At 39.0% G+C, this 14,942-nt stretch overlaps 1 protein-coding gene across 3 annotated transcripts in view; it reads left to right on the top strand.

Moving 5' to 3' along the window:
* Positions 1 to 14,942, top strand: part of cep192 (centrosomal protein 192) — a 32,907-nt gene that overhangs the window by 5,916 nt on the left and 12,049 nt on the right. For all 3 annotated transcript variants that reach the window (XM_039694466.2, XM_039694467.2, XM_039694464.2), the window contains exons 8-32: positions 22 to 102; positions 305 to 454; positions 560 to 713; positions 800 to 1,005; positions 1,847 to 1,966; positions 2,038 to 2,437; positions 2,576 to 2,728; positions 3,359 to 3,423; positions 3,548 to 3,766; positions 5,619 to 5,760; positions 5,839 to 5,930; positions 6,029 to 7,115; positions 7,732 to 7,849; positions 8,056 to 8,200; positions 8,722 to 9,475; positions 9,576 to 9,724; positions 10,497 to 10,727; positions 10,881 to 11,006; positions 11,131 to 11,274; positions 11,348 to 11,411; positions 12,668 to 12,807; positions 12,942 to 13,034; positions 13,155 to 13,273; positions 13,489 to 13,674; positions 14,808 to 14,898. In XM_039694466.2, coding sequence (XP_039550400.2) covers positions 22 to 102; positions 305 to 454; positions 560 to 713; positions 800 to 1,005; positions 1,847 to 1,966; positions 2,038 to 2,437; positions 2,576 to 2,728; positions 3,359 to 3,423; positions 3,548 to 3,766; positions 5,619 to 5,760; positions 5,839 to 5,930; positions 6,029 to 7,115; positions 7,732 to 7,849; positions 8,056 to 8,200; positions 8,722 to 9,475; positions 9,576 to 9,724; positions 10,497 to 10,727; positions 10,881 to 11,006; positions 11,131 to 11,274; positions 11,348 to 11,411; positions 12,668 to 12,807; positions 12,942 to 13,034; positions 13,155 to 13,273; positions 13,489 to 13,674; positions 14,808 to 14,898 — 5,229 coding nt within the window. The remainder of the gene's footprint in view (positions 1 to 21; positions 103 to 304; positions 455 to 559; positions 714 to 799; positions 1,006 to 1,846; positions 1,967 to 2,037; positions 2,438 to 2,575; positions 2,729 to 3,358; positions 3,424 to 3,547; positions 3,767 to 5,618; positions 5,761 to 5,838; positions 5,931 to 6,028; positions 7,116 to 7,731; positions 7,850 to 8,055; positions 8,201 to 8,721; positions 9,476 to 9,575; positions 9,725 to 10,496; positions 10,728 to 10,880; positions 11,007 to 11,130; positions 11,275 to 11,347; positions 11,412 to 12,667; positions 12,808 to 12,941; positions 13,035 to 13,154; positions 13,274 to 13,488; positions 13,675 to 14,807; positions 14,899 to 14,942) is intronic.

The following is a 14,942-nucleotide window of genomic DNA, read 5'->3' as shown; positions in this document are numbered from 1 at the left end:
AACACACTGTTCCTGTTGTAGGAGTTGCCTTCCAGTTCATCTCAACCCACCTCTACCGAACCAGAAAGGAACAGACACAATTTCCATGATGACTATGACCAAGTATGGGCTAATCTTTCTAAAATTAAATCAAAATGGACCACATTTACTTTCATGATGCCTGTTTCTGGTATTGTTACCAATGTTTGATATCCATGTTAATAACATTACAAAGAATTTGTCTTTTTAATCTTTTACCGTATTAAATTTCCCTGGCTTCTGAAACTGTTCGGCTTATGTTTGCTCTTGCGCTGTCAATCCACAGAGGGAATTTCACATGCCTGATGTACGTCTGGCAGCCACAGGTATGGATTCTTGTCCTGCAAGTGATGAAGAGGATACAGAGGATGAGCTAGAGGCTTTACAGAACCGGAGCAGAGCAAGATTCCTGCTACCAAGTACCTCCAGACAACCGGTTTGTCTTAGACTCCTTTCTGCTTACATTATCTATGGCTTTTATTTTGACCAGATTCAAACACTACGGAAATAATTTTGTAATGCAATATTTCTCTATGGTCAGGTTGGGGAGAGCCATCGGCCTAATTTTCGACCAGGTTTGGAAGGAGGGAGCTCTGATGATGAGTTACAGACTGCAGGGAGGAACACTGACACCAGGACAGGCATTGAGCAGCGCTGCTCTGCGGAGGGACAGGTCATAAACTCGCCCATTACTGGTAAAGTGCTCTTGATTAAATATAAAAGCTATGTTTATTAAATAAAATCCCAGGAATTTCCTCACTGTGTTTCTCTGTGGCGTCAGGTGATGGAGGAGGAGGAGATGGGAGTAGTGGGAGTGATGAGGAGGGAAATGATGGAGGCGTATCTACCATTCCTTTGCCTCCCACCACAGTTCAGAGCACCTATGATGTGCTGCGTGGCCTGGGCATCGTGGGTGGAAGCAGAGAAACCCGAGATGATCAGCTTCAGACTTTGCTAAGCAGATCAGGCATGATTGTGCATGACCAGGTAAAGTTAGTGGCATGTAAGCATTTAATAATGATCAATGTAAAATTTTATATTTTCAAACTGGAAAATGCCATTTAGTTTTGAGGAAGTTACCTTCAAACTGTTTTTCTAAGCTTCCTGTTTTAAGAGTTGCACTAAGCTAACAAAACATAGCTTACTGCACTGAAAACATGCATATGTACTTCCCTTAAAAAGCTTAAAAGAAAATTCAGAATCGTTATTGTTTTTTTTTCTTTATTCATTTGTTTTTATTATTGCCGGGGTTTTTCCTGGGTCAAAAATGGTCTTCTGTGGTGGCAGACTAATACAGCCATCCACACATAGAGTATTAAGTACCCTACCCATATGAACTCTGAGCCCAATACTGAAAATGTATCCAAAGTAAATGCAAAGAAACAGTTTTTAATATTAACTTAAAATATTTATTCATTAAATAAACATCATAAAACAAATTGCTTGGAACATTTTTAATTCATATGTAAAAAGTCACTGATTTGAAAGTAAACGCATCACATTACATAGAAAAAGTGTCAGGTCTATTATTTTGCATTTACACTCCAAGAATTTGTTTGACGTTCCTGATCAGATTGTTTTATTTTGTCTACTGTTATGGTTATCATTATCAATCAGACTCGCAATTATCACGCAATTAAATATGGTTGTCAATCTAGAGACTTTGCAATGTGTAGTTAGAGGCATGACAAATATGTATTAAATACAGAAAGCGATCAAAGTTCACTGCTTCACTGGTTGGTTATTTATTTTGTGCATATTCTACCATAATTATCCAAAATAAACTAAAATACAATCTGTAATTGTGCAATTATTTGTATATTTTCAGATGGGTGATCGTATTGGTCCAGTTGGCACAGGGGAGGCTGGTAATCCTGCAGTGGCATCTGGACCTGTCAGTCGATGCCCAGTCGATTGGAGCATGAGTCTGGACCGACAGGAGGCTCTTGTAAGTCTTTTTCTGTTTCCGTTTGCTGTAGTAAAAATTGTTGATGCCCTTAACGCTTTTCTCCTTAACAGGATGCAATGGATAACCCAGCAGAAGTTCATCTGGACTCCATATACTTGAGGGCAGGTGTTGGTCACAACCCTCAGGACATTTCTGCTTCAGTCAGTCCCTTCCTTCAGGGCACCCAGAGCAGTTTCCACCTCTCTCAGATTCTTCAGGAATCCCATAATAAAACAGATGAAAGGGTCTACCTGGCTAACACTGTGGACAGCGGTGCCATGGGCCTACGTGATGGCCCTCTTGGAGATTCTCCAGGTCTCAACAAGGAGCAAAGCACCAGCAGTAAAGATAATCAACCTGAAGAATCTCTTGATGCTAGGTACCTTTCCCAGAGCTTTAATGAGAATCATGAGGATCATAATGATATTTGGAATAGTCAGCCGGATAATGTGGAGCTTGAGTTACAGCAAGGTAACTTTTTCTTCCATTTCTAATTGAATTATGTCAGTAATTTCTATGAAATTTGTAGTATTACATGAAGATTTTTTTAAATATACTTTAAGAAACCATATACATGATCTAGAAATAAAATGTTCAATATTTCCTCAGGCGAAAATGCCACTCATAGCGTGGTCTATCAGAATGAAGAGGGAAAGTGGGTCACTGATTTGGCCTATTACTCTTCCTTTGAGAAGGAAATGGAGGCCAATATGCCTGAGGAAGTTGCTGTGCAGTTCCAGTCTGAAGATTTTCTTGCTGGAAGTAAGTGGAATGCAGTGATTTCTCATCTTTAAAGGGGAAGTATGTAATTGCAAAAAATGTTCAAACAACCTTGCAAATTACCCTTTCATGCATTGCACCTCCCCCCAAATCCCAAACACAGCTCTTACAGGTGCATGTAAAGAAATGTCTCAATGGATAAAAGTAGGTTACTTTCAACAAAATAGCTACAAAGACGCATAGCTAAAGCTAAAAGTATTCCTAATGAGGGGACAATTGAGTAGGCTAACACTTTGTCCAGAGCAAATTGCAAGCATTTTATATATAAATAAAAGCATTTTGAGTTTGACAGATTAATTTTTTTTATTTTGTTTTATCTGCCAAATGCCTAAATGTAAATGTCTTCCAAAGCTATATTATTGCTTTGTATGATGAGAAAAGTGACAAGTTATTCACTGATTTCCTTTGCATTTTAATGAGATGCATTTTAATGAAAAATGACGATAATAATAAATAATTTTTACCACCTGGGGGTTATTCAATTTCTCCTGTTATGTTCCACTTGTGAAAGATAGTCAAACATGTTTGGAACAACACAAAAATTTGTAAATTGGCACATTTATGCCATAAAAATCAATAATTAATTTAAAGGATTACGTTATCCTCCCTTAGGCCAGGCTATGGACAAGATAGTTGAGGATCAGGAGGAGTTTGAAAAGGAGCACCGGTTTATGCAGGTATGAATGGTTCTCCTTAGTTCCAGTATGGCTGAACTCAAAAAAACCTAAAGTCCATTTTACACATGATGCAAATATGTGATTTAGGAACCAACAAATTTGTTTTTCCTTTTTGTTCTGGTAGGAAGAGCAGATTCAAGCTGTAAATGTGAGTGAAGTTCTTGGAGACACCTCTTGGAAAATCCCAACAAATAACAACGTCCTCCTGAGGGCCTCCCAGGTCTCCTCTGAATTCGAGGCTGAGAACCAAAGTTATCTGCGCATTTCACTGGGGGAGTTTTTTCAGAGGCGCTCTGAAGCTCTGGGGTGTCTTGGTAGCAGTGACGAGGACAATATTAAAAGGGTAAGTACTATATGTCTGTCCCAAATACCAGTTTGGGAAAGTGTCTCCTAAACATCTTTGAGGTTACTTTGCAGTTAGGATGTTGAGTAATTTGGAAAACACTGTATGCCATGCAAAGTGTACTAGCAACTCGATCAAGATTTCATAATCTGACTGTAGATTACACTGTAAGGAGATGGCAATGCAAAAATCTTGGGCTTGCTTTCCATGGTATCCATGGAAATCTTAAATGGAGTGTAAGTCAATTGTGCATTTAGAATTTGGCCAGCTGTTTTTCTAACAATCATTGCATCAATTGACCTATGGCTAAGCCACGCCCCCTCCACTCACTCGGACAAACAGTCAACATTCGGGACGGGCGCTATGGCCGCTGTCACAGTAGGAGACATTTCACTGGAGGCAATTGGTGATTTTTGGAGACAGAAAGATTATATATCATCTCGAAGTCACCTAAAGGACTTTAACTATGCATTGGAGGGTTATATTAATAATTTTGTTGAAGGTCGATGAAAAGCTTCAGCTCCAGGCAGAGATGTACAGATCACAGTGTAAACATAACCCGCATATCGTTGCCTTCACTGTTTGGTGCTACTGTATTTACATGAATCGTTCAACACAACATTGTTAACTTTTTTTTATCTTATTTACAGATACAATAATGAAGCTAAGTGACATGATGTACAGCGCAGCTAGAAGCTAAATTTAACGTTTTCTAATGTTTGCCTAACGTTACGTTAGAGATTTTAAAGATAACGTTCAAATACGTTGTTGACTTAACTTATAACAGATGCAGACATCCTTATTTAATTTATCCACGTTTAGTTGGTGTGGTCTACCGCATAACTTAATCCAGAGCAGACGCTTATATCGGGTGAGATATGGCTTGGGAAAGGGTAAAAATACACACCGTCGCCCAGCCTCTCGGCAACCTAGTGTCGGAGTTGCATGTACGCCATGCACACTGTTTGACCATTTTAAGCTTAAAATGACAAGAAATAACTAATAAAAACCGACTAACTTCAGTGCATTTCAATGGACGTGGAAGCAGAGGATGTCCGAGTGTATTGGGTTAGCTGCGCACTGTGATTGGCTCATCGCGTTTGAGGGCATGGCTTAGCCATAGGTCAGTTTTTTACTTGGGTTGCCGTAGAGCAGGGGTGCCCAACCCTGCTCCTGCCGATCGACTGTCCTGCATATTTCATCTCCAACCCTAATTAAACATACCTGCCTTTAATTTCAAAGTGACCCTGAAGACCTTAATTGGTTGCTTCAGGTGTGTTTGATTAGGGTTGGAGATAAACTGTGCAGGACAGTCGATCGGCAGGAGCAGGGTTGGGCACACCTGCCGTAGAGCAGAGTTGACCAGTCCTGACTCCTGCTCCTGAAGGACCACATTCCTGAAGAGTTTAGCTCCAACCTTTTTGCATCTGAAATTGCATAGTCCCTTACTATAGTAAGTAAAAACAGTATGAGAAATATAGTAGTAAGTCCAAATTCACAGTATTCATAAAGTAGGTGGAAAGTACCTAGATGACCTACTATTTCTGGCAAGATACTAAAGTGTGTGTGTGTGTGTGTGTATATATATATATATATATATAACATCTGTTTTAGCAGTTGCAAAATGATTACTTATTCAAAATTGAGTACTTACTCCTAGGCTGCGTCCGAAATTGCATAGTCTAAGTTTCTAGTGATCCTGAAGACTGCTGATTCTGGTGTTTATTTGGGGCTAGAGCAAAACTCTACTGGAAGGTGGCCCTCTTGGATCAAGGTTGGACGCCCTGACTGTCGAGTCTTCAGAACCAAGTTAACCTGACAGATTGTCAACCATTTGGTGTTTGTTTTTCAGCCATCATTTGGGTATTTAATTACTTCTCCTGAGAAGAGGGAACCGTTTGCATTACTCCGGCCCTCAGATTTGTTCTCCAGAGGAAGCTCCGTCCACATTGAGACGGGTCAGCAAAGTGATGCTGATGGAACTCTTAATCAAGGTGCATTCAACATACTTCTTACATTAGTTAGTTATTTATTTTTGATAATTAATTTGATATGCTTTATGTGAACTACAGATGATCTAGATAAGACTCTTGAGCCCAACACGACTGAAGTTGCACATGAGAAAAATGTGCAACTACAATCAAATGAGGAGCCGGTATCCCAGGTATTCACAACCATTTAGATTTGGACTGCTGCCATATAGTCTGTTAAAAATGTGCAATAATTTTGAAACCTTTTTCTTTTTGTCTAATTTTGTATTAGATCTCTGCACAATACGGAGATAAGGAGGTTTCTGGCCATAGTTCAGAATCGCCCAACTCCAGCAGCAACCTTATGCTCAGCATCAGTACAATTGCCTCTGCAATTGCTGATGCCTCCATCAGCTCGGATCCAGCCCAGCTTGCTGCCATGATCATGGAGCTGTCCAAACGGAGTCGCTCTAAAAGCCGCCAGCAAGTAGCAGAGGAGTCAGTTATCAGTCCTTTAGCAGCCTTACATCAGAATGGTCAACCGGAAGACCCGCAGAAGACCACATCATTGGGAGACCTTAGTACTCCCGACATGGAGAAATATCTGAAGAGGGCTGAGGCCTCAAGTAGCGACAGTGATGGATCTACTTCACAGTCCTGCTTGGACATCCTCACTTTGGCTGATAGTTTGGCCAGTTCTAATAAGAAGACTCAACAGTCGGCGACTCTAGAAAATGGAACCACCCATAAAAATAAAGAGTATTCATTGATGGAAGAGCAAGCAGTAAACAAAAAATGTCAGGTTCTGGCAAGTAAAGGATCCAAACACATAGAGGATACTTATGTTGTTTCACCAAATCCAAGGTCAGATGCCAGACGAAGTTCAATTCCTCGACCTAAGTCGAGCTGTTTACCAACTGCCACTGCCTCTGCGCATCCTGGTAAAAGATCGTTAGGCTCTGGCCAGTCATCAACTTCCACATCCTTTAAACCAAAACCTGGCTTTGAGAAAAACAAAAAAGACTATTGTGCAACAACATCCACCAATAAAAGTGTCGCTGAATCTAAGATCAAAATAGGAACGGCTCAATCACAAGTAGCCAGCAGTTCCACCACAGGTAACCGGCGATCTCTGAAAGGTAACGGGTCCACATCAACACCTGCTTTTGCCCCAAAGACCTCACCTGGCCTCCGAAGTGGTGGCAGCTCATCATTGAAGACCTCCCCGCACAAACCCAGGACAACAGGAGGCCAGACAGACAAACCTGTCATAAACCAGGCGCGGTCACCTAAAAGCCCTAAAGCTTCTCAGTCTGTTTCAAAAGACAAAATTGCACCTGATCGTCAAGATTCACTGCCAGCAACAGAGGAAAAATTTGGTATTTATTTTATTTTTTAACATGTTAATCCTGTCATATTGCTCGTTCTATAGTTGGGATTAAATGAAAATCCTATTTATTTTCTAAATCAGTGTTTTTGATTTTTTATTTTTTTTTTGTGAACAATTCATCCATGCAATCACTGGTGAAACGGCAGACTTCTCTCTCATTTAGGTCACATAAATCTCACCCATTTCTTAGTCCACCACAAGCTTGCCTTCAGGCCTGCCTCTATACAATCAGCAACTTATGAATAGAACCGAGTTCCAAACCTACAAAAAAAAATATAATTATACTTGACTCACAATATTGAAGAAGATATCAGTCACTACTTCATTTCATCATGACTTAATTAAATTTTTAAACTGACAGCCCTTTTATAAAGTTGACTGGCTCAGGCCTCACATCAGACAGGTATTACTCTGCAAATAGTGAGATGCTGATTGCTAAATGCGATTAATGGCATATCATATAATTTGATGCATTTTGTTATCAGTCCTTGTTAGACTTCTTTTCATTTAATCTCTTGTCTGTGCTTATATTTGCATGACACAAGCTTCAGAAAATTAGGGACACTAACTGTATTTACTTATTATTATTATTATTATTATTAAAGGCTCGCCTGAGAGTGGTGCTCCTGGTGTTGTGGATGTGACCCATTGTAATTTCAGACCGTCCACCTCCCCTCTTACTCACTCCAGTCCAAGCCAGACCTCCGTTCCAAGTGGATATGGGTAAAAAATAAAATACTTGTATACTTGTATCGCTCAGATTTCCATCTCACTTTTTTTTTTTTTTTTTTTTGGTGTAAGCCACATTTAAATTTCTCTGTATATTATTACTTGTTTTGGTTGTTTAGTAATCAGCCATAGCAGTTATTACTGAATTTATTGAACCTCAATGAAATGATTTGACACTTATCCGTGTGTTTTGGAAATAGAGAGACGTCTCCGTGCTCACCCAGTAGTGGAAAGGAGGGTGGAGATCCTGATTCCTCACAGTCTCATTGTTCAAGCCCAACTCTCAGCAGGCTGACTTACCTCTCCATTAATGAGAACACATGCATGCCCACCCCACAGAATAAGGTGAGGGGTTTTTTTTTTTAAATACCCATTTTAGTTTTATGTGGATTAAAATATTAATTGGCTATTTGGGATGTAAAGTTGTTGCTGCTTTATTTAACCCAGATATTCAAAAACCTAAGTTGCTTCAGTTAAATGTTCATTTTTAAATATTACTAACCATTTTAAATGTATTCTTACGTTTACTTTATAAAAATCAGTAAAGTTTTAACAGAAAAAAGACGTGCATCACGACAGTTCTAGAATTATACTAAAAGGTCTTTTTAATTTAAATATAATCAGATGACAGAGCATGTACAAAAGCAAAGTTTGTTATAAAAAACATTTTCTGCTATATCTGTTATTGGATAATTTTCTCAGAGTAATGTTTGGGTAAAATTCAAGCAAGCTACCTTGATCTTTAGATACTGACATTGGCCATTGGAAGTCCATATTAGGTGACCACTATCTGATGGTAATCGTGTTTCCACTGATTTGCTTTATGGTTTAAATGTACTGAAGAATATTATTCTCTGCTTCTTCAGAAAAACACCTCAATTTCTTTAAGCACCACTATAATCAGAGCCAGCCCAACTCCTCCAGTGGAGCCGTTTGATAATGGGAATGTTTTGAGTTCCTTAAAGAGTCCGGAGCCTCTTAGCCACTCTAAAATTCCAGGACTCAACCAAAAAACCTCAGAACTGGGCCCACGTAGCCAGAGTGAATGTGACTTCCATAAAGAAGAAAACGGATACGCTAATGGCAACCGCCAGTCTGAGCCTGGGCCGAGGTTGTACACTCAAGGGGATTCTGGGTACTCGAGCAAGATAAACATTCAGCATCCACCTGGGACAGCCACAGAACCGGCCCACCAATCGTTGCCTCATGTCTTGGGGTCTGGATCTTGTTTTGGTATTGCGGATGACAACAATACCAAACATTCATATGGGCCAGTTCCGAGCTACAGCTCTCAGGGTCTCCTGCCAAACCTTTCCAGCCTCCTAACAGGACGTTCCCTCTTCAGTTCCCAACTGGCACAGCAGTATCTGAGCTCAGAGGGTCCTCTACATGCTCATCCCTATCAGATTGGAGGGCCATCTGGTTTGTATGGAGTATCAGCTGCAATGCCTCCTGCAAACCATCCATCAATGGGACATATGCATGTCCCTGGATCTACAAGTCTCCAGTCTGGCTACCTGAACACCGGTCAACAACATCCTTCGCATTATCCAGTCAGCAAGACTTATGGACAGCCAAGTGTTGGGTCATGGGCTGCACGGGATCTGGCAGATCTTAGAAGTGAGCGGAAATCTTTATGTATTTCAAAGACATCAGTGTTGTGAAAGAATTTCTTAAAATAAAAAAAAAAATTTTCTTTTTTTCCTCACTTTCACTTTAGCTCAAGTGATAGTTCCAAATGAGCTGAAGTTTCCCAGTTCTTGCTGTGTGGGAATTGCCTCTCAGACTTCCCTCAACATCTTCAACCCCTCTGAGCGCTGGCAGCAAGTTTCCATCTCCGTCACAAGCCTATCCATTGATGGAGAGAAGGTGAGAAAATCTGTCAAATGTTGTCTGGATCAGTGGTTCTCAACAAGGAGGCCTCAGCTAAATTTCAGTGGGGCTTTGAGATGATATGAATGATGCATTTAAAAGTTTGTTTCAGGAATGAATTTAATATACAATTAAAACGTTGCCAGTTGTGCAATACACATTTTTATACACAACTCGCAGTTTGAGTGTTTAATAATAAATGAATCCTATTTTTTTATTAAAGGAACTTTAAAATTTTTCATTCACTGAAAATGAAAAGAAATTCAGTAAGATATTTGTTTTGGTGCATCACTATGTAAAATTGAATAGGATAAAGAAAGTATTAAAATAATCTTTAAAAAAAATTTGGTTTTCTAATGAAATAAAAAAATGTCTTGTGAAAATCATGTAAATGAGAATTATTTTTCTAATGAAAAATATACATTTTTCACTATTCGCATGACATTTTATAAACGTTGTACATGGAGGCCAAGCTCAAATGGTTATAAACGACTGTAAAAGGCATGTAAATGGGTTTATCAGTGGTAACATTGAAGACAATTCAGCTCCTAAAACGTCTGGAGTCCTGCTTTATAAAAATTTATAAAAACTAGAAATGAGTATTGGGCCTTCAAATATTTGGTGTGGATAATGGTGGCCTTGGTCTAAATTTAGCAAATTCTGTCCAAAAAGTGGTTTATCTGAACCATCTCTTGTAGATAAATGTCTTATTTATTGTGTGTTTTTGTATGTAGTAGTATTATACAGTAATTGTTTCATTGCATCTCAGGTGGAGTCTCTCCCATTCCAGTGGCTGATAGTAAAGAATAAGACCATAATTGGACCTAATTGTACAGAAGAACAGAAGGTTTTGTTCATAGCTCCTAGGGCTGGCCTGTATCAATGTACTCTCAGTGTGTCATCCTGGCCTGCATCTGCAGAGATGGAGATGGTTGCTCACGCGGAAGTCTTTGCCAAGAAAGTGGTGATGATCGCTGTGGCTGAGAACCCTTCAATAGAGGTTAAGAGTTTCCTTTGCCCTTATTGCTAGTTCAAAGCACTAAAACTGCATCTAATTCACTTTCTTTTTCTGTAGGTTTCTTTTAGAAGTTTTGTTTTAATCCACGTAATATCCAAGCAGAAAACACAGTCTTTCTCTTATTTTGATAAATAGGTAGATGTTGGAAAGACGGGCTGCTTGGAATTCGGGGACCTGGCAGGGGGCAGTACTAAGACTCTGCCACTCAAAGTGGTCAACAGGACTCATGCCACTGTGCCTATTCGACTGGTTATCAGTGCGGTCAGTGAGATCTTTCACCATTTTTTGAACCCTGTTTTAAACATTTTGCTTATGAGACTTGACAGATAATGGCAGACCTCGTTCAATGGCTTGTTAATCAGTTTCTAGATTTTGTCTCTCATAGAATGCATCAGCATGGCATTGTTTCGGCTTCTCTAAGAGCCCGGATGCCATGAGCACAGACGGTTCCCTTCATTCTGGCTCAACCATGACCTCACTTTCAACTTCATCAGTCATAAACCATGTGCTGCATGCCAGTTATTCAGAGGTGAATTTCTCTCTAAATATTTTTTTCTGAACTGATGGCAGAGTTTAGTGTTTAAATGCATGTCTTTTCCCAGAATCAAGAAAGCTTCCTGGTGTGGGTTCATTTCACTGCCCCTCAGAAGTACATTTCAAGTTCAGGTATGTCTGTATGTAAACCTAAAAACTTGACACAAGTTGAGAAATGTTCATCCTGTAGTAGTTGCATATCAGTGATACTAAAATAACACACACACACACACACCCCAATCAGGCATAACATTGACCACTGACAGGTGAAGTGAATAACACTGATTATCTCTTCATCACAGCAACTGTTTGTGGATGGGATGTATTAGGCAGCAAGTGAACATTTTGTCATGGGCGGCCAAGGCTCATTGATGCACGTGGGGAGCGAAGGCTGGCCTTTGTCGGCTGATCCAACAGACAAGCTACTGTTGCTCAAGAAGTAGGGCAGCACAATTTGGGCCAAAGTGATAATCACGATTATTTTAATCAAAATTGGGATCATGGTTAATCAACAAATAATCGTGATAATTAATCAAAACACATGTTATTGTCATATAGGCTTATTATAACTGCTTTCACATCTATATTGTGCTACATTCCTGCTAATGTACATGTGCATCAAAATAAAATAGGTCCTCTTATTCACCAAAATTCAGTGGATCTCCTTAAAGAATAAATAAATTAAAGAAAACAAAGAAAATTTTACATTGTGTAAATATATTTTAGGAAGCAAAATATAAACTTGCACTATACCTGCATAATGGCTGTTTTGGCAGCAAAAGGGGTCAAAACATAATATTAGGAAGGTGGTCAATGTTATGCCTGATCAGGGTGTGTATATTTGTGTTTCGTGTTTTATTTGTATCTTTTCCCCTTTTTTTTCTATTCGATTTAGATTTTTTTTTTTTTTTCAATTCTAATCTTTTATTTAGTTAAATTAATGAAAGTGAGAAATTATGCCTTGGCAAATTCCTGAAATAAAGTTTTTTTTTTAAATTTTTTTTGGTGTAATTTAGTTTTTTTTTTTCCTAACTAAATTACATTAAAAAAAATGTAAATAAAGTGATAAACTGCCCATATGCAGAGCTCGCCTAGGCACGGCTACAGATTATGTGTCCCTAAAGAACCCACGTATCTAACAGTAGTTCCGCATTACATTAATTGCACACCAGATTTATTTATTATTAAACTAAATACATTTTATTTAGCTTTATTTTCATTCCGTGTATTCTATGTGTAAATTCATGTACCGAACCGTGACGCCGGTATTGTTTCAGTTCAATACGAATACATGTGGCGTTAAACCCAGTCTATAATAACCCTGCCCTCTATCCAGTAAAATAAGGCACACAATGAACATGAGCTGGTGTTTCTTTTTTTGTATTTAGGTGAGTTGGGGCCAGCTGATGAATACAGTGCACGGGTGGATATTGAGGTGGACAGTCCAGGCCCCAGTCATGTGATCCAGAGTGTAGCCCTAAGGGCAAGAGCAGGCACTGCAAGAGTACATGCACCCAAAGACCTACAGGTAATGTAGCTTGTAGAGAATGTTTCCTCCTAGACACACATGGCCTTTTTGGGGTTATGAAATTGGTTCAGTTTCTGTTTTTAGCTTGGTTTTGTTTGCTTGGTCACTTTTTTTCGACATGAATGTCTTTACAGACGGTGTGTCTTCAGGCTCCTTTGGGGCAGACTGCAAAGCAGACTCTTCCCTTAAAGAATGCTGGCAACATTGATGTTCTGCTCAAACTAAAGGTACCTGATGAGCTTTACTTTTTAATACACTTCGATGTTTCTCATACAGTGACATACTCTAGAATAAATATCTTAGAATATGTCTCAAAAGCTTTGTTTTTCATTCTGGCTGTTTTTCAGAGTGCTGATGGTGACCGCTGCTTCACTGTGAGGCCAGAGGAGCTGACTCTGAAAGCTGGGGAGGAGCAAGGCGTAGTGGTCTCTTTTACTGCCCAGGACACACAGAAACACAAGGAGAGGCATGTTCATTCATATAGATATAGTTTTTGTGGATGTTAATGTTTTTTTTTTTTTGTTTTTTTTTACCTCATTAGTGGTTTGTATTTTTTGCTTATTTTAAATGCGACACTGTTCAGATTGTGTGTGTGTGTGTGTGTGTGTTCAAAATATGCTTGCTACATCATATTGCTGCACTTTCAAGTAACTTAATGTTTTTTTGTTTTTGTTTTCTTAGCATGTTGACTATTTTGGTTCTACCCAGTGGACCTCAATATGAAGTGATGTTGAAAGGAGAGATGGTCCAAGGAGTGTCTGGGAAAGTGGCATCCCTACCTGCTGTGTTCTCACAGGCTGAAGTCCCACCCATCCTCTCCAACAAACAGTTCATGGCGTGGGGAGGAGTTACGCTGGGCAGAGCAGTGTGAGTACTCATAGACTGTAACAATGCCCTCATGTCATGATTCGATACATATCACGATACTGAACTCACTATATGATATTGTGATACTCCAAAAAGAATGGTAAAAGGTTAACAAAAAAATGTACAGTTGATTTATAATGCTAAATTTGGTATTACATTGGGTTTGGAAATTAATATATTTATGATTCTGAAGCTTAAAATAATTATTTTAGATTAATAAGCATTAGGGCTGCAAATTATGGATTAATTCATTTATTGTTAGTTGATCGACCTTCTCGATCGATTAACTGATAAGTGGCTATTTTCCTGTGAATGTAAATTTCTCCTGGTATCAGTAGTGTCTTTAACCTAAAAAGCAAAATATTGCTTATATACTGAATAAATGCATGTAATATTGCTCAATTGATGTTTTATTGTAACAGTTAGGATAAGGTACAGAGAATGGTATTTATTTAGTTTAACAATAAATTATGCACAGAAAATTAAAATGCATAAAATAATTGTGTACTGGCTCCCCTTGTTGCATGTGAAACATTAAGCAACATACTTTTTAACTGGTACTGATACACGTGTTGTCTTTCTCGACTGTTTGGCTCACCAAGACAGGCATTTTAACATAATTTTGTGTAAAATTGTCTGTTCAAGCACAAGACATGAAACTCAATTTATTCACAGAAAACCTCTCAAAACATGTGCCAGTTATGTTGCGTCATCTTTTGCTTAAATGTTTAAATTGGCAAGGCTTTACACGTGTATATACTGTACGAATAATAGCACTGGCCCAGTTGGTTTAAATGCAGTGGCGTGTCTCCTTCACTTATCATGCTGAATTGCAACACACCAGCATGTAAAGAACTGATGTCAGCAACAGATTTACATACTAACTGTTGACCAGACAGCTACTCGCATGAAACGTATGCGTGTAATCACTTGAGAGTTGTAATTGCCAAACCATATCACAGATGCGTCGGCAGATTTGAGATTAACCACGGTGCAAATGCGTTCCGAAACCGTGGGTGGAGAACGATACAGTTTGGTTTTTCACTAAGAACCGTTAATAGAAAGTCAAAGAAACTGCTGTAAATTTAAACATACAAATGAAATGTGTGTGGATGATGCTTTCGTGTTTGCAGGCAACAGAAACTGGTGCTAAGAAACAATTCACCCTCAACATCACAGCAACTCAGACTTCTCATCAGGGGTCAAGACCAAGATTGTTTCCAGGTAAGCTCACTTAGTTGCTGTGTGCTTTGTGAGTGTGTAGCATA

Source organism: Pimephales promelas, chromosome 12 (assembly GCF_988280905.1).
Source record: "Pimephales promelas chromosome 12, fPimPro1.hap1.1, whole genome shotgun sequence".
Lineage (NCBI taxonomy): Eukaryota > Metazoa > Chordata > Actinopteri > Cypriniformes > Leuciscidae > Pimephales > Pimephales promelas.
Note: the sequence above shows the minus strand (reverse complement) of the source record. Positions and strands in the feature narration are given on the sequence as shown.